Source organism: Oncorhynchus clarkii, chromosome 17, assembly GCF_045791955.1.
Source record: "Oncorhynchus clarkii lewisi isolate Uvic-CL-2024 chromosome 17, UVic_Ocla_1.0, whole genome shotgun sequence".
NCBI lineage: Eukaryota > Metazoa > Chordata > Actinopteri > Salmoniformes > Salmonidae > Oncorhynchus > Oncorhynchus clarkii.
Genome location: NC_092163.1, coordinates 14,006,129 through 14,023,628, shown reverse-complemented (window position 1 = coordinate 14,023,628; position 17,500 = coordinate 14,006,129). Strand labels below are relative to the sequence as shown.

Below are 17,500 nucleotides of genomic sequence, written 5' to 3'. Positions count from 1 at the left end.
CTCTCTCCTCTCTCTCTTTGTTTGTCTCTCTCTCTGTTTGTCTCTCTCCTCTCTCCCTCTGTCTCTCTCTCTGTCTCTCTCTCTCTGTTTGTCTCTCTGTTTGTCTCTCTCTCTCTCTGTTTGTCTCTCTGTCTCTCTCTCTGTTTGTCTCTCTCTCTCTCTCTCTGTTTGTTTGTCTCTCTCTATCTCTCTCTGTTTGTCTCTCTCTGTTTGTCTCTCTCTCTCTGTTTGTCTCTCTCCTCTCTCCCTCTTCTCTCTCTCTCTCTCTCTCTCTCTCTCGCTCTCTCTGTTTGTCTCTCTCCTCTCTCCCTCTTGTTTCTCTCTCTCTCTGTCTCTCTCTCTGTTTGTCTCTCTGTTTGTCTCTCTCTCTCTCTCTGTTTGTCTCTCTGTTTGTCTCTCTCTCTGCTTGTCTCTCTCTCTCTGTTTGTTTGTCTCTCGCTATCTCTCCCTCTGTTTGTCTCTCTCTGTCTCTCTCTCTCTGTTTGTCTCTCTCCTCTCTCTCTCTCTGTTTGTCTCTCTGTTTCTCTCTCTCTCTCTGTTTGTCTCTCTCTCCTCTCTCTCTCTCTCTCTCTCTCTCCCTCTCTCTGTTTGTCTCTCTGTTTGTATCTCTCTCTCTCTCTCTCTCTCTCTCTCTGTTTCTCTCTCTCTCTCTCTCTGTTTGTTTCTCTCTCTCTCTCTCTCTGTTTGTCTCTCTCTCTGTTTGTCTCTCTCCTCTCTCTCTCTCTCTCTCCCTCTCGCTGTTTGTCTCTCTGTGTGTCTCTTTCTGTCTCTCTCTCTCTCTCTGTTTGTCTCTCTCTCTCTCTCTGTTTGTCTCTCTCTCTCTCTCTCTCTCTCTCTGTCTCTCTCCTCTCTCTCTCTGTTTGTCTCTCTCCTCTCTCTCTCTGTTTGTCTCACTCTTCTCTCTCTCTGTTTGTCTCTCTCCTCTCTCTCTTTGTTTGTCTCTCTCTGTTTGTCTCTCTCCTCTCTCTCTCTGTTTGTCTCTCTGTTTGTCTCTCTCTGTTTGTCTCTCTCTTCTCTCTCTCTGTTTGTCTCTCTCTCTCTCTGTTTGTCTCTCTCTCCTCTCTCTCTCTCTCTGTTTCTCTCTCTCTCTCTCTGTTTGTTTCTCTCTCTCTCTCTCTGTTTGTCTCTCTCTATCTCTGTTTGTCTCTCTCCTCTCTCTCTCTCTCTCCCTCTTGCTGTGTGTCTCTCTCTGTCTCTCTCTCTCTCTGTGTGTTTATCTCTCTCTCTCTGTTTGTCTCTCTCTCTCTCTCTCTCTCTCTCTCTGTTTGTCTCTCTCTCTCTCTCTCTGTCTCTGTTTGTCTCTCTCACTCTCTGTTTTACTCTCTCTCCCTCTCTCTCCCCGTTTGTTTCTCTCTCTCTCTCTCTCTGTTTGCCTCTCTCCTCTCTCTCTCTGTTTGTCTCTTTTTGTTTGTCTCTCTCTCTCTCTCCCCCCCCCCCCTCTGTCTCTCCCTCTGTCTCTCATCGTCATTAATTTACCACCATGATCTTAGACCCACATGTTGAACTCAAGCATAAAGAACCAGACTCCTGGTTTAAAATGTACTGTATAACACACTGTGGCCAGGCAGCTATTGTTTGGCAAGGTGTTTGGCAAGGTGTTTAAAGTGCATTGAATGTTTGACAGCCATCCAGTCAGGCAGGTCCATAGGGATGCAGAGATTAAAGTCAGTAAAGTAACACAGCATATGAACGGTTGATCTTGAGCAGATGGGTAAGGAAATAAACAGAAACCAGTGACAGTCAGTGCATGCACGCGAAGCAAAAGTAGTGAAACCGCCCCCCCCCCGTCTCTCTCTGTTTGATTGTTTGTCTCTCTCTCTATCTCTGTTTGTTTGTCTCTCTCTATTTCTCTGTTTGTCTCTCTCTCTCTCTGTTTGTCTCTCTGTTTGTCTCTCTCCTCTCTCTCTGTTTATCTCTCTGTTTGTCTCTCCTCTCTCTCTGTTTGTCTCTCTGTTTGTTTCTCTCTCTCTCTCGCTCTGTGTTTGTTTCTCTGTTTGTTTGTCTCTCTCTCTGTTTGTTTGTCTCTCTCTCTGTTTGTCTCTCTCTCTCTCTCTGTTTGTTTGTCTCTCTCTATCTCGCTCTGTTTATCTCTCTCTGTTTGTCTCTCTCCTCTCTCTCTCTGTTTGTCTCTCTGTTTGTCTCTCTCTGTTTGTCTCTCTCCTCTCTCTCTTTGTTTGTCTCTCTCTCTGTTTGTCTCTCTCCTCTCTCCCTCTGTTTCTCTCTCTCTCTCTCTCTCTCTCTGTTTGTCTCTCTCTATCTCTCTCTGTTTGACTCTCTCTCTGTTTGTCTCTCTCCTCTGTCTCTCTGTTTGTCTCTCTCTCTCTGTTTGTTTGTCTCTCTCTCTCTCTCTCTCTGTTTCTGTCTCTCTCTCTCTGTTTGTCTCTCTCTATCTCTCTCTCTGTTTCTCTCTCTGTTTGTTTGTTTGTCTCTCTCTCTCTCTCTGTTTGTTTGTCTCTCTCTATCTCTCTGTTTGTCTCTCTCTCTCTCTGTTTGTCTCTCTGTTTGTCTCTCTCCTCTCTCTCTGTTTATCTCTCTGTTTGTCTCTCCTCTCTCTCTGTTTGTCTCTCTGTTTGTTTCTCTCTCTCTCGCTCTGTGTTTGTTTCTCTGTTTGTTTGTCTCTCTCTCTCTCTCTGTTTGTTTGTCTCTCTCTATCTCGCTCTGTTTATCTCTCTCTGTTTGTCTCTCTCCTCTCTCTCTCTGTTTGTCTCTCTGTTTGTCTCTCTCTGTTTGTCTCTCTCCTCTCTCTCTTTGTTTGTCTCTCTCTGTTTGTCTCTCTCTCTCTGTTTGTCTCCCTCCTCTCTCCCTCTTGTCTCTCTCTCTCTCTCTCTCTCTCTCTCTCTCTGTTTGTCTCTCTCCTCTTTCCCTCTTGTCTCTCTCTCTCTCTCTGTTTGTCTCTCTGTTTGTCTCTCTCTCTCTCTCTCTGTTTGTCTCTCTGTTTGTCTCTCTCTCTGCTTGTCTCTCTCTCTCTCTGTTCGTTTGTCTCTCGCTATCTCTCCCTCTGTTTGTCTCTCTCTGTCTCTCTCTCTGTTTGTCTCTCTCTCTCTCTGTTTGTCTCTCTCCTCTCAATCTCTCTGTTTGTCTCTCTGTTTCTCTCTCTCTCTCTCTCTCTGTTTGTCTCTCTCTCCTCTCTCTCTCTCTCTCTCTCCCTCTCTCTGTTTGTCTCTCTGTTTCTCTCTCTCTCTCTCTCTCTGTTTCTCTCTCTCTCTCTCTCTGTTTGTTTCTCTCTCTCTCTCTCTGTTTGTCTCTCTCTCTGTTTGTCTCTCTCCTCTCTCTCTCTCTCTCTCCCTCTCGCTGTTTGTCTCTCTGTGTGTCTCTCTCTGTCTCTCTCTCTCTCTCTGTTTGTCTCTCTCTCTCTCTCTGTTTGTCTCTCTCTCTCTCTCTCTCTCTCTCTCTCTCTCTCTCTCTGTCTCTCTCCTCTCTCTCTCTGTTTGTCTCTCTCCTCTCTCTCTCTGTTTGTCTCACTCTTCTCTCTCTCTGTTTGTCTCTCTCCTCTCTCTCTTTGTTTGTCTCTCTCTGTTTGTCTCTCTCCTCTCTCTCTCTGTTTGTCTCTCTGTTTGTCTCTCTTTGTTTGTCTCTCTCTTCTCTCTCTCTGTTTGTCTCTCTCTCTCTCTGTTTGTCTCTCTCTCCTCTCTCTCTCTCTCTGTTTCTCTCTCTCTCTCTCTGTTTGTTTCTCTCTCTCTCTCTCTGTTTGTCTCTCTCTATCTCTGTTTGTCTCTCTCCTCTCTCTCTCTCTCTCCCTCTCGCTGTGTGTCTCTCTCTGTCTCTCTCTCTCTCTGTGTGTTTCTCTCTCTCTCTCTGTTTGTCTCTCTCTCTCTCTCTCTCTCTCTCTCTCTCTGTTTGTCTCTCTCTCTCTCTGTTTGTTTCTCTCTCTCTCTGTCTCTGTTTGTCTCTCTCACTCTCTGTTTTACTCTCTCTCCCTCTCTCTCCCCGTTAGTTTCTCTCTCTCTCTCTGTTTGCCTCTCTCCTCTCTCTCTCTGTTTGTCTCTTTTTGTTTGTCTCTCTCTCTCTCCCCCCCCCCCCCCCCCTCTGTCTCTCCCTCTGTCTCTCATCGTTGTTAATTTACCACCATGATCTTAGACCCACATGTTGAACTCAAGCATAAAGAACCAGACTCCTGGTTTAAAATGTACTGTATAACACACTGTGGCCAGGCAGCTATAGTTTGGCAAGGTGTTTGGCAAGGTGTTTAAAGTGCATTGAATGTTTGACAGACATCCAGTCAGGCAGGTCCATAGGGATGCAGAGATTAAAGTCAGTAAAGTAACACAGAATATAAACGGTTGATCTTGAGCAGATGGGTAAGGAAATAAACAGAAACCAGTGACAGTCAGTGCATGCACGCGAAGCAAAAGTAGTGAAACACCCCCCCCCCCCCCCCCCCCCACCCCCACCCAAAAAAAAATGGACAAACTGGAAAAGCCAATGGGCATGTGGTTATAGAAAGCATAGCCACCACAACACACACACCAGCGTTGCGACACACACAGAGGCACAAGCGTATGCACCCCACCCACGCACCACAGGAGGCTGCTGAAGGGAGGACAGCTCTTAATAATGTCTGGGAACGGAGCAAATGGAAGGGCATCGAACACATGGAAGCCATGTGTTTGATGTGTTTGATACCATTCCACTGATTCCGCTCCCAGCATTACCACGAGCCCCGTTCTCCCCAATCAAGCTACCACCAGCCTCCTGTGCCACACACACAAGTAGGACTACCTGAGGCCTCTTTCCTTGGACTGTCGGTAAAGCCGTACATCCACACTGTAGGCCCGAGGAAGAGGAGAAGAAAGGGAGGAAGAGAGGAAAAGGGGATGTTATTCAGTCCATGGTGCTCAGCACACAAACATCTCATCAACATCATATTGTTCCTGTTATTCCCTCCTGATCACAAACAGCAGGAACTGAACAGTCTCTACAGCGCAAACCAAATATAATATCTTTGCCCTGGTAGAGAGCACTGATTCACATCAAAACACAGTGTTTTGCAGAAAGTACTTCAATCCATCTTCATGTGGTTGTTATACACTGCATATGACCATCACAGAAGACTGTTATTGCAGAAATGTCTGCTGTCTTTCTTCAGCAGCACATACTGTAGCAATTGAGAGTGTAACAGTAGAATAGAATAGAAATAGCCTCGCATGATCCTGGGCTGACACATATTTTCGTGGCACACCCCTCCCTTCATCCCGCACTCTCCCTCAATCCCGTCCTGGATTGTCAGAGGGGGGGGTGGGGGGTTCTCTCTCCTCGCAGGCTCCTCGCTACAAACACAGCTCAGGCATCACCATCTCGTCAGGAAATTAAATGTTACACGTCAGCAGGGTGTGTGTGTCAGTGTGTGTGTGTCCATTATACCAAAATCTGTGAAAACAGGGTATAGGAAAAAAGGTAGAGGAGGGGGACAAGGCAGGGGTGTCTATTGTCATCAATGAGGTTTACATTTTCAAATTTCCTGTCCAAACTATCCTTCTCTTCTCGGAAGCGCTGTCTGAAATCATCCTTCACCTGGGCACGCAGACAAAACTAGAGCTGTCTGGGCCGGCCATAAACACCAACCATAAGCAATATAAAGGGTTGGGAAACAACAACATCATGGAACCTGCAGAGAACAAGGAAAATGACCCAACCGAATGCATAGTAGGATATCATTATCGTGAAAACATTGTAGAACATTCTCCTTGAAATAATTTCAGCAGGGAATCCACCCAAGCCAGAACACCACAGGAGGTCCCTCTACCCCACCCTGTGACCCTCGACCCCTACCACACCTCCACCCCATTCCCTCACACTCCCCCGCTGTGAGGGAAAATCCACATCCTTTTCAGTTTTCAAATGATATAATAAAGGTCAGAGCCTCTCTCTCTCTTTCTCTCCAGAGTCGCACAGAGCTGAGGAGATTGATGCTGGTCCACCCAGGGAGGCTTGTACTGTGGCCCGGGTCAGCCGGCTCAACCCCAGTTAACATACACCCCCCCCCCCCCCCCCCAAACTAAACCCAGCTAGCGAAAGATGAGACGTTCCTTTCAGCGCAGCACTTAACATATGATTGATATTAACTGGAGAGTGGAGACCCGCTGTTGCATACACACACACAGACACAGACACACACACACACAGACACACACACACACACACACACACAGAAAGAGACACACACACACACACACACACACACACACACAATGCTTAATTCCTTTCAGGGTTCTCTGATGATGGCCCACTAACCCGAGCAGACTCCAGTCACTGTGTTTTCTTTTCCCCTCCTGCTGTTATGGCGTGGGTCATTTTTGCTCCTTCCACCAACCCCACAATGTCCACATTACCCAGCAATTAAGGGACTTGTGGCGGTGACAAATAGCTTTTCTAAGGTCACTCATTTCCAGGTTTTGTTTGGAACGACTTATTAGCCATCTGTCCCGTAATGTCATCGATTTAGTAGATTATGTTTGGAAAAGCTAGTTGCTGTCTGGCTCTCTCTCTCTCTCTCTCTCCCCCCTCCTTCTCTCTCTCTCTACTCCCTCCTTCTCTCTGTCTCTCTCTCCCCACTCCTTCTCTCTGTCTCTCTCTGCCCCATCCTTCTCTCTCTCTCTACTCCCTCCTTCTCTCTGTCTCTCTCTCCCCACTCCTTCTCTCTGTCTCTCTCTCCCCCATCCTTCTCTCTGTCTTTCTCTCCCCCCTCCTTCTCTCTCTCTACTCCCTCCTTCTCTCTGTCTCTCTCTCCCCCATCCTTCTCTCTGTCTCTCTCTCCCCCTCCTTCTCTCTCTCTCTCTACTCCCTCCTTCTCTCTGTCTCTCTCTCCCCACTCCTTCTCTCTGTCTCTCTCTCCCCCATCCTTCTCTCTGTCTCTCTCTCCCCCTCCTTCTCTCTGTCTCTCTACTCCCTCCTTCTCTCTGTCTCTCTCTCCCCCCTCCTTCTCTCTGTCTCTCTCTCCCCCCTCCTTCTCTCTGTCTCTCTCTCCCCCCTCCTTCTCTCTGTCTCTCTCTCCCCCCTCCTTCTCTCTCTCTCTCTACTCCCTCCTTCTCTCTGTCTCTCTCTCTACTCCCTCCTTCTCTCTGTCTCTCTCTCCCCCATCCTGCTCTCTGTCTCTCTCTCCCCCTCCTTCTCTCTGTCTCTCTCTCTACTCCCTGCTCTCTGTCTCTCTCTCTACTCCCTCCTTCTCTCTGTCTCTCTCTCTACTCCCTCCTTATCTCTGTCTCTCTCTCTACTCCCTCCTTCTCTCTGTCTCTCTCTCTACCCCCTCCTTCTCTCTGTCTCTCTCTCTACTCCCTCCTTCTCTCTGTCTCTCTCTCCCCCATCCTTCTCTCTGTCTCTCTCTCCCCATCCTTCTCTCTGTCTCTCTCTCCCCCCTCCTTCTCTCTGTCTCTCTCTCCCCCCTCCTTCTCTCTGTCTCTCTCTCCCCCGTCCTTCTCTCTGTCTCTCTCTCCCCCCTCCTTCACTCTGTCTCGCTCTACTCCCTCCTTATCTCTGTCTCTCTCTCTACTCCCTCCTTCTCTCTGTCTCTCTCTCTACTCCCTCCTTCTCTCTGTCTCTCTCTCTACTCCCTCCTCTCTGTCTCTCTCTCCCCCATCCTTCTCTCTGTCTCTCTCTCCCCATCCTTCTCTCTGTCTCTCTCTCCCCCCTCCTTCTCTCTGTCTCTCTATCCCCATCCTTCTCTGTCTCTCTCTCCCCCTCCTTCTCTCTGTCTCTCTCTCCCCCCTCCTTCACTCTGTCTCTCTCTCCCCCCTCCTTCTCTCTGTCTCTCTCTCCCCCCTCCTTCTCTCTGTCTCTCTCTCCCACCTCCCTCTCTCTGTCTCTCTCCCCCTTCTCTCTGTCTCTCTCTCTACTCCCTCCTTCTCTCTGTCTCTCTCCCCCCTTCTCTCTGTCTCTCTCTCTCCCCCCTCCTTCTCTCTGTCTCTCTCTCCCCCTCCTTCTCTCTGTCTCTCTCTCCCCTCTCCTTCTCTCTGTCTCTCTCTCCCCCTCCTTCTCTCTGTCTCTCTCTCCCCCCTCCTTCTCTCTGTCTCTCTCCCCCCCTCCTTCTCTCTGTCTCTCTCTCCCCCCTCCTTCTCTCTGTCTCTCTCTCCCCCCTCCTTCTCTCTGTCTCTCTCTCCCCCCTCCTTCTCTCTGTCTCTCTCTCCCCCCTCCTTCTCTCTGTCTCTCTCTCCCCCTCCTTCTCTCTGTCTCTCTATCCCCCCTCCTTCTCTCTGTCTCTCTCTCCCCATCCTTCTCTGTCTCTCTCTCCCCCTCCTTCTCTCTGTCTCTCTGTCTCTCTCTCCCCTCTCCTTCTCTCTGTCTCTCTCTCTGCCCTCCATCCCTCTGTCTCTCTCTCCCCATCCTTCTCTCTGTCTCTCTCTCCCCCCTCCTTCTCTCCGTCTCTCTCTCCCCATCTTTCTCTCTGTCTCTCTCTACCCCCTCCTTCTCTCTGCCTCTCTCCCCCTTCTCTCTGTCTCTCTCTATACTCCCTCCTTCTCTCTGTCTCTCTCTCCCCCCCTTCTCTCTGTCTCTCTCTCCCCCCTCCTTCTCTCTGTCTCTCTACTCCCTCCTTCTCTCTGTCTCTCTCTCCCCCTCCTTCTCTCTGTCTCTCTCTCCCCCCCTTCTCTCTGTCTCTCTCTCCCCCCTCCTTCTCTCTGTCTCTCTACTCCCTCCTTCTCTCTGTCTCTCTCTCCCCCTCCTTCTCTCTGTCTCTCTCTCCCCCTCCTTCTCTCTCTCTCTCTCTCCCCCTCCTTCTCTCTGTCTCTCTCTCCCCCCTACTTCTCTCTGTCTCTCTCTCCCCCATCCTTCTCTCTGTCTCTCTCTCCCCCATCCTTCTCTCTGTCTCTCTCTCCCCCTCCTTCTCTCTGTCTCTCTCTCCCCCATCCTTCTCTCTGTCTCTCTCTCCCCCTCCTTCTCTCTGTCTCTTTCTCCCCCTCCTTCTCTCTGTCTCTCTCTCCCCCATCCTCCTCTCTGTCTCTCTCTCCCCCTCCTTCTCTCTGTCTCTCTCTCCCCCATCCTTCTCTCTGTCTCTCTCTCCCCCTCCTTCTCTCTGTCTCTCTCCCCCTCCTTCTCTCTGTCTCTCTCGCTCTCTTTCATCCATCCCCCTGTAATCACTCATCCCTCCACCTACAATCACTCTATACTAGAAGCTTTCAAGCAGAGAAGAGAAAATGTGAAATATGTTATGACTGAAAAACATTGAGACAGCTTGTCTGGTCGCAGTTCAGTTGTATTTGTATTTATTATGGATCCCCCAATAGATGCAAGGGCAGCAGCTACTCTTCCTGGTGTCCAGCAAAGTTAGGGCAGTCATAGACCATTTTAAAAACATTACAATACATTTCGCAACAGATGTCACAACACATTAAGTGTTGGAATCTGTCTGGAGGATTTTGTTGCCAAAATAACAAGTCCTATTTCCAAGATGCCTTCATAACATAAAATCATGTGAGTCAAACCAAAGAGAGACTCTAGCATGCTGTGCCTAGTGACGGTACCTCACAGAGCTTGCTGTCAACACACATCAGGATGTGTCCGGAAAGAAGTGACAACCACTTGTCAACCAATGCCAAGACTAGAAAAACAGCTAGAAACAACACGTACTGGCTAACCAATATTGAGACCACAGCAGTTAACAGTGAAGACACAGTATCCAACTGTGAGACAACCATTCACAATGACAAGCAAGGATAACAGACAAGACAGCCATTGCTAATGACAAGACTACGGTTTAGAAGCAGCAAATAACTACGAACCATTATTGAGTCGACACCCAAATTTGAACCAACCACTCACATTGATCACAATGACAATCCCAAACCGAGAGTGATGCTAACCATTAGCAATGACAAACACTGGCGGTGGCGATGACAAAATACTGGCGTGGAACGGCCATTAGTGGTGACAAAATAGTCACTAACCCACCCAGCTGGGAGTCACAGAATGTGGGTGGACAGAGAGAGGGGTGAGGCCAAATAGCTCAAGCTACATCTGTTTAGCAGTCTGGTCTGTTTCCTATCTATCACTCTCTCTCTCTGTCTCTCTGTCTCTCTCTATCTCTCTCTCTCTCTCTCTCTCTCTCTCTCTGTCTCTCTGTCTCTCTCTATCTCTCTCTGTCTCTCTCTCTCTCTCTCGATCACTCTCTCTATTGTTCTCTCTCTCGCTCTCTCTATCTCTCTCTCTATTGCTCTCTCGCTCTCTCTCTCTCTGTCTCTCTGTCTCTCTCTCTCTCTCTCTCTCTCAATCTCTCTATCTCTCTCTCTATTGTTCTCTCTCTCTCTCTCTCTCTCTATTCAATTCAATTCAATTCACTTAATTGGCATGACGTAACAATGTACATATTGCCAAAGCTTATTTTGGATATTTACAATATAAAAATAAATAAAACTGAGAGTGAAAATTGTCAGCGGGACAACAGTAACAATAACCAAGGGTCAAAATGACCATACATTCAACAATATCAATAAGCATACAGTAGAGTACATGTGCAGGTTGGTCTGTCAGACACTGTCCCTCAACTTATGGCAGGCAGAAATGTCGTGCGCTGCCAACCCACAGCTCTCTGCGTCCTCCCCCAACAGGACGGGTAGCTTACTCTCATCAGAGAGGTCTTTGAAACCTTGAATAAGGGTTTCAAATTTGGGGAAATGACACTCACAAAGCATTTTGCTATGTGTTTGTGTTTGTGTTTCACAATAAGCAATATAGTTTTGTTTTGACTGTGTTGTAATTTGGTTTATCCTGATTGATTGGATGTTCTGGTCCTGAGGTTTCCGTGGGTTAGTAGAACAAGTATGTGAACTCAGCCCCAGGACCAGCTGGATGAGGGGACTCTTTTCTTTGCTCAGCTCTTGGCATTGCAGGGCTTAGTAATGATATGAGGGGGGGTCACTGTATTTTAGATGTTTCCAAAACTGAATTGCTCTTTTTTTAGTTTTTATTATTAGTGGATATTGGCCTAATTCTGCCCTGCATGCATTGTTAGTAGTTTTCCTCTGGACATGTAGGAGAATCTTACAGAACTCTGCATGCAGAGTTTCAATGGGTTGTTTGTCCCATTTGATGAAATCTTGTTTTGCAAGTGGACCCCACACCTCGCTGCCATAAAGTGCAATTGGTTCAATGACATATTCAATTAGTTTTAGCCAAATTTTAATAGGTATTTCAATTTGAATTAGCTTTTTAATGGCCCTGCGTGCTTTCTCTCACAGCTCATTCACTGCCTCATTAAGGTGTCCAGTTGAGCTTATTTTTAAACCTAAGTAATTGTAGTGTGTACAGTACTCTATATATTGTGTACCAATTGAGAACTTTGGTCTAGTTCCTTGAGATCTGGATCTTCTCTGGAAAATAATTATTTTAGTCTTTTTTGGGGTTTACTGCCAGGGGGTTTACTGCTCTAGCAAGTCCAGGCTCTGCTGTAGGCCATGTGCTGTGGGTGACAGCAGGCATAGGTCATCTGCAAAGAGTAGACATTTAACTTCTGAATTGTGGAGACTAACACCAGGGGCTGAGGTTTTTTCTAGAATAGTGGCCAATTCGTTAATATAAATATTGAAGAGTGCAGGGCTCAGATTGCAACCCTGGCGAAGGCCCCGCACCTGGTTAAAGAATTCTGTTCTTTTCTTGCCAATTTTAATGCTGCACTTATTGCCAGTATACTTTGATTTAATTATGTCATATGTTTTACCCCCTACTCCACTTTCAATAACTTTGTAGAACAGTCCGGTATGCCAAATAGAATAAAATGCTTTTTGGAAGTCGATAAAGCAAGCGTAAATGTTGGTATTATTTTGGTGGACATGTTTATCTATCAAGGTGTGTAGGGTGTAAATATGATCAGTTGTGCAATGTTTTGGTATACATCCAATTTGGCTTTTACTCAAGACATTGTGCTTATTAAGGAAGTTTAGAACTCTTACATTTATAATACTACAGAAAACCTTCCCCAGGTTACTGTTCACACAAATGCCTCTGTAATTGTTAGGGTCAAATTTGTCTCCGTTCTTAAAGATTGGGGTTATGAGTCCTTGATTCCAGATGTCAGGAAAATAACCTACACTCAAGATCAAATTAAACAGTTTTAATATAGCCAATTGAAATTTTGCACTAGTGAGTTTGAGCATCTCATTTAGGATGCCATCAGGTCCGCATGCCTTTTTAAATTTGAGAGCCTGAAGTTTCTTATAGAGCTCTTGGTCAGTAACTGGGGAGTCCAATGGATTTTGATTGTCCTTTATAGCTTTTTCTAATCCATTCAACTTCTCACAAATTTGGCATTGTTCTGCGTTTGTGTCAATTTGAACGGTGTTGAAGAGTGTTTTAAAATGGGTTGTCCGTACGTCACCATTTTGTATCTCTAATTCCTCTTGTTTTGATTTTTTTTAGTTTTTTCCAATTTTGCCAGAAGTTGTGTGTGTTTATGGACTCCTCAATTAGTGTCAGCTGCTTGCTGTTGTACTGTGCTTGTTTGGTTCTGAGTGTACGTTTATAAAGTTTTAAAGCCTCACAGTAATGAAGGCGTAATTCACCATTATTTCGGTCTCTGTGCTTTTGGTTGGATAGTGTTCTAAGTTTTTTCCTTATAATTTTACAATCTGCATCAAACCAGTTGTCATCTGTGGTCATTTTTGTTTAGTTTTTTGTCAATTTCAATTGTGCTTCTTTTGCCGTTTGCCTGAATATACAGTGCCTTGCGAAAGTATTCGGCCCCCTTGAACTTTGCGACCTTTTGCCACATTTCAGGCTTCAAACATAAAGATATAAAACTGTATTTTTTTGTGAAGAATCAACAACAAGTGGGACACAATCATGAAGTGGAACGACATTTATTGGATATTTCAAACTTTTTTAACAAATCAAAAACTGAAAAATTGGGCGTGCAAAATTATTCAGCCCCTTTACTTTCAGTGCAGCAAACTCTCTCCAGAAGTTCAGTGAGGATCTCTGAATGATCCAATGTTGACCTAAATGACTAATGATGATAAATACAATCCACCTGTGTGTAATCAAGTCTCCGTATAAATGCACCTGCACTGTGATAGTCTCAGAGGTCCGTTAAAAGCGCAGAGAGCATCATGAAGAACAAGGAACACACCAGGCAGGTCCGAGATACTGCTGTGAAGAAGTTTAAAGCCGGATTTGGATACAAAAAGATTTCCCAAGCTTTAAACATCCCAAGGAGCACTGTGCAAGCGATAATATTGAAATGGAAGGAGTATCAGACCACTGCAAATCTACCAAGACCTGGCCGTCCCTCTAAACTTTCAGCTCATACAAGGAGAAGACTGATCAGAGATGCAGCCAAGAGGCCCATGATCACCCTGGATGAACTGCAGAGATCTACAGCTGAGGTGGGAGACTCTGTCCATAGGACAACAATCAGTCGTATATTGCACAAATCTGGCCTTTATGGAAGAGTGGCAAGAAGAAAGCCATTTCTTAAAGATATCCATAAAAAGTGTTGTTTAAAGTTTCCCACAAGCCACCTGGGAGACACACCAAACATGTGGAAGAAGGTGCTCTGGTCAGATGAAACCAAAATTGAACTTTTTGGCAACAATGCAAAACGTTATGTTTGGCGTAAAAGCAACACAGCTCATCACCCAGACCTGAATCCAATCGAGAATCTGTGGAAAGAACTGAAAACTGCTGTTCACAAATGCTCTCCATCCAACCTCACTGAGCTCGAGCTGTTTTGCAAGGAGGAATGGGAAAAAATTTCAGTCTCTCGATGTGCAAAACTGATAGAGACATACCCCAAGCGACTTACAGCTGTAATCGCAGCAAAAGGTGGCGCTACAAAGTATTAACTTAAGGGGGCTGAATAATTTTGCACGCCCAATTTTTCAGTTTTTGATTTGTTAAAAAAGTTTGAAATATCCAATAAATGTCGTTCCACTTCATGATTGTGTCCCACTTGTTGTTGATTCTTCACAAAAAAATACAGTTTTATATCTTTATGTTTGAAGCCTGAAATGTGGCAAAAGGTCGCAAAGTTCAAGGGGGCCGAATACTTTCGCAAGGCACTGTATAGTTGATGTCTCCACCCTCTTCCTCTTTCTATTTAGACTGGGACTGTGTTTGGTTCTCTCTCTCCATTCTCACTCTCTCTCCTTCTGTTTTGAGTCACGTCACTTAGTCACAGTGGGATCTGGCTGCTAAAACATTTATCTTTCTCATTTCTCTTTGGGAGAGATCTCGGCCGACACAAGAGCTAAGCAAACGCAGCTACACTCTCTCCAAGCCAACCACTACAATAAAGAGCAAATATCTCTTAATGTTGGGCATTGTTGGACTGTCTGCTTGTATTGTCACTGCACTGGCTTATGACTGCACTCACTGCACTGCGTTATGACTGCACTCCCTGCACTGCGTTATGACTGCACTCACTGCAGCCAATGTTGGGTGAAAGAGCTATAGGTTTTTGTACTTTTTACACCCTTTTTCCGTGATATCCAATTGGTAGTTACAGTGTTGTCCCATCGCTGTAACTCCCGTACAGACTCGGGAGAGGCGAAGTTCGAGAGCCACTGTGCAACTGGCGACCGAAGTCAGCGTGGAGTCGCTCGACCGCCACAAGGAGTCGCTAGAGTGCAATGGGACAAGGACATCCTGACCGGCCAAAACGGGTGACACTGGGTCAATTGTGCGCCGCCTCATGGGTCGCGGACCGGGAGACGAACCCTGGATCAAATCCGGGGTCCGTAGTGATGCCTCAAGCACCGCGATACAGTGTAGAGGACTGCGCCACTCGGGGGGCCCTAGCTATGTGTTTTCTATAAGCACATTATTCAGCTGTATCTTGGCATACAGACAAAGGATGATAATAGCAAAGGATGATACGCTGACATTTAAAGAGCTGTGTGATGAGGTTCAATGCAGAGAATGACAAGGTCCTAGTGAGGCAGGAAGAATGACTACATTTGTTGTTTCTTGGGTGGATGAGCTGTCATAACCATGTGGTGTTGTCTTCTTCCTTGTGTTACCCCCCCACATCACGCTGGAATCTGAGGCGGGATGCCACGTAAACACTAGACCAGGGACTGTATTCAGACTGACATTCTCTTTTAACCCCTGGCCTCCACATTCACTCTGGTTGGCATCCCAAATGGCACACTATTCTCCATAGCGAACCACTTTTGACCAGTGCCCTACAAGTCCTGCTTAAAAGTAGTGCACTATAAAGGGAATAGGACGGCATTTGGGAAGCAGCCTCTGTTCACTACATCTGGCCTTCACATGCAAGGCAGAAACTCTCTAGAACTGACGGGGAGGGAAAGAGGGGACCCCCTCCCATCCACTTCTGACCTTCATCTTCCTCGTAGCCTTTATTACCTCGGAGGTCTTCATCTGGACTGGGGAGGTTTCGGGTTTTAATATGAGGATTAAACCCCCACTATGTAGATTAAGCTGATAAGTGAAGAAAGTAAATGTCAAATTGGTATAAAGGGACGAATGTTGTGTAAAAGCTGAATGAAACATCCAAAGTTAATAGAGGAATCAGTATTAACTTGGAAAAGGTCACAATCAGTTAGTGGTGTAGCCTATGTGCTGTAACTAACTCCATGCAATTTTGTGGTTTGCAGACATGGAGCCATGCAGACCATACTGTAAACAGAGTCTATGGGAAGGCTAACACTATGTCATCTCTAGACGTATACTGCAGCTAAAAATCCAAATGAAACGCACCACAAACTACAGTAGCGTGCTACTATAACCCTGTCCCTCATGTTAACTACTGGTTGTAATATACAGCTAAGAGAGTCACTCCCTCCTATGTTGATTCCTGCTGAGGAACGAACAACAGTGATGAGGTCTAAAGTTCAGGGAACCTATTTATTTATTTTACCTTTATTATGCTGTGTTCTTATGTAGAGAGTTTCGAGTTCACATCCTGGGTCGGGAAGATATGGCGAGACTATCTTTCAAATGCAAAGAGATACCATTATTGGTCGATATCCATTGGACATGTAGCAGCACCAGCCTATCATGGGATTCCTGAACATAATGGGCAGGCTAGGAATTTTCCTGCCCACTGGACCTGACCAGAAATGAACATTACCCTGAGGCTATAACTAGGTTACAGAGTTTCCCTTGTCAGGTCATGACACACACACACACACACACACACACACACACACACACACACACACACACACACACACTCTCTCAACACACATTATTCTTTAGTTGTATTGTTTTGTATTTCCCATTTGTGTGACTGTTCTTGTCTATCAGTGTATCCGTGTTATTGTCGTGTTTGATGTTTATATGCAAGAACCTGTCAGATGGGTGAACTACTGAACTTACTGTCTGTCCATCCAGACAAAACATAATCTTGACAGACAGATGGACAAAAGTAACCACTTAATCACAAAGGGATCATTGGATCTGATGCCAACCGGCTAAGATCTCAAACCATTAATCTTACTGTCATTGCAGATACACCAAACCACCTCTTCCTCAGCCGAAACAAAAGGCCTGAATTCATAAAACATCTGTAGGATGAGTGCTGTTCTAGGATCAGGTCCTCGCTGTCCATGTAATCTCACTCAGTATGATCTAAAAAGCTAAACTGATCCTAGATCAGCACTCAGGAAGTGGATGAGGAAAAGGCACCAATGTCTTATATCTCATTTAAAGCAGTCAGTTTCTAAGGAAATGAAATGAGGGTTCTGGTAAAGAAAAAAAAGGATTTAATCGAATAGATGTGATCTCATTCGGGGAATTGGCGAACCAGATAGTTTAAGGAAGTTCGTTGGGTTCGTGTTCTATGCTCCAAACAACTTGTCGGTTACATTTAGCAAATGAAGATTGACTTTGATTAACTGCTATTAGTCATTCTGATTCAACTCTGTGTTCTTGAAGCATGTTGGAACTGATTTTAAAAACAGATGGGAAACAAAGTAAGACAGTACAGTATCATTACAGTATAATATTACTGCAAAGCACCCTGATTTCACCATGCAATATAACAAACAATCTGAAAATCATATTGGCTTGTAGATATGGGCAGTCAGCCACTACTAAACTATCAAAAAGTTGCCTTTTAGGCTTCAGAATGGACGGAAATGTCATTGATCATTAACCACAAAGCATTTCCTGCTCTTTTCTATTTAAAAATGCATGCAAAAGTCTGATGTGTGCTTCTGCCTTCATTCTCCAAACCTCTGTGTGTGGGAAAGAGAGATATTAAAAGGGATAGTTCACCTAAATGACAAGAATCTACTTATTGGTCCTATTGGTCTTACCCTGAAAGCAGTCCATGGACAAGAACAGAGCGCAATCCATGCTTTTGTTTTGTTTATTTAGCCACTGTCACCAACCGCTTACTTAGCTAGCTAGCATTTTCTAAACCTATAGAAGTCCAATATTAGCATGGTTTCAGCTGAACTATCCCTTTAAGAAGCACATTTTGGTTGAGCTATCCCTTTAAGATGTACATATTGGTTGAGCTATCCCTTTAAGATGCACATAGCACGGATAAGATGGCGCTAATAGACACAATCACCCAGTTTCTAGCTCCTAGCTAACTTCGCAATAA

General features: G+C 45.6%; 1 protein-coding gene across 5 annotated transcripts in view; it reads right to left on the bottom strand.

Moving 5' to 3' along the window:
- Positions 1-17,500, bottom strand: part of LOC139370315 (SH3 and PX domain-containing protein 2A-like) — a 126,703-nt gene that overhangs the window by 45,772 nt on the left and 63,431 nt on the right. For 2 of the 5 annotated variants that reach the window (XM_071109715.1, XM_071109714.1), the window contains exon 7: positions 4,720-4,764. The exons of the other annotated variants lie outside the window; for them this stretch is intronic. In XM_071109715.1, coding sequence (XP_070965816.1) covers positions 4,720-4,764 — 45 coding nt within the window. The remainder of the gene's footprint in view (positions 1-4,719; positions 4,765-17,500) is intronic. 5 annotated transcript variants of the gene reach the window in all.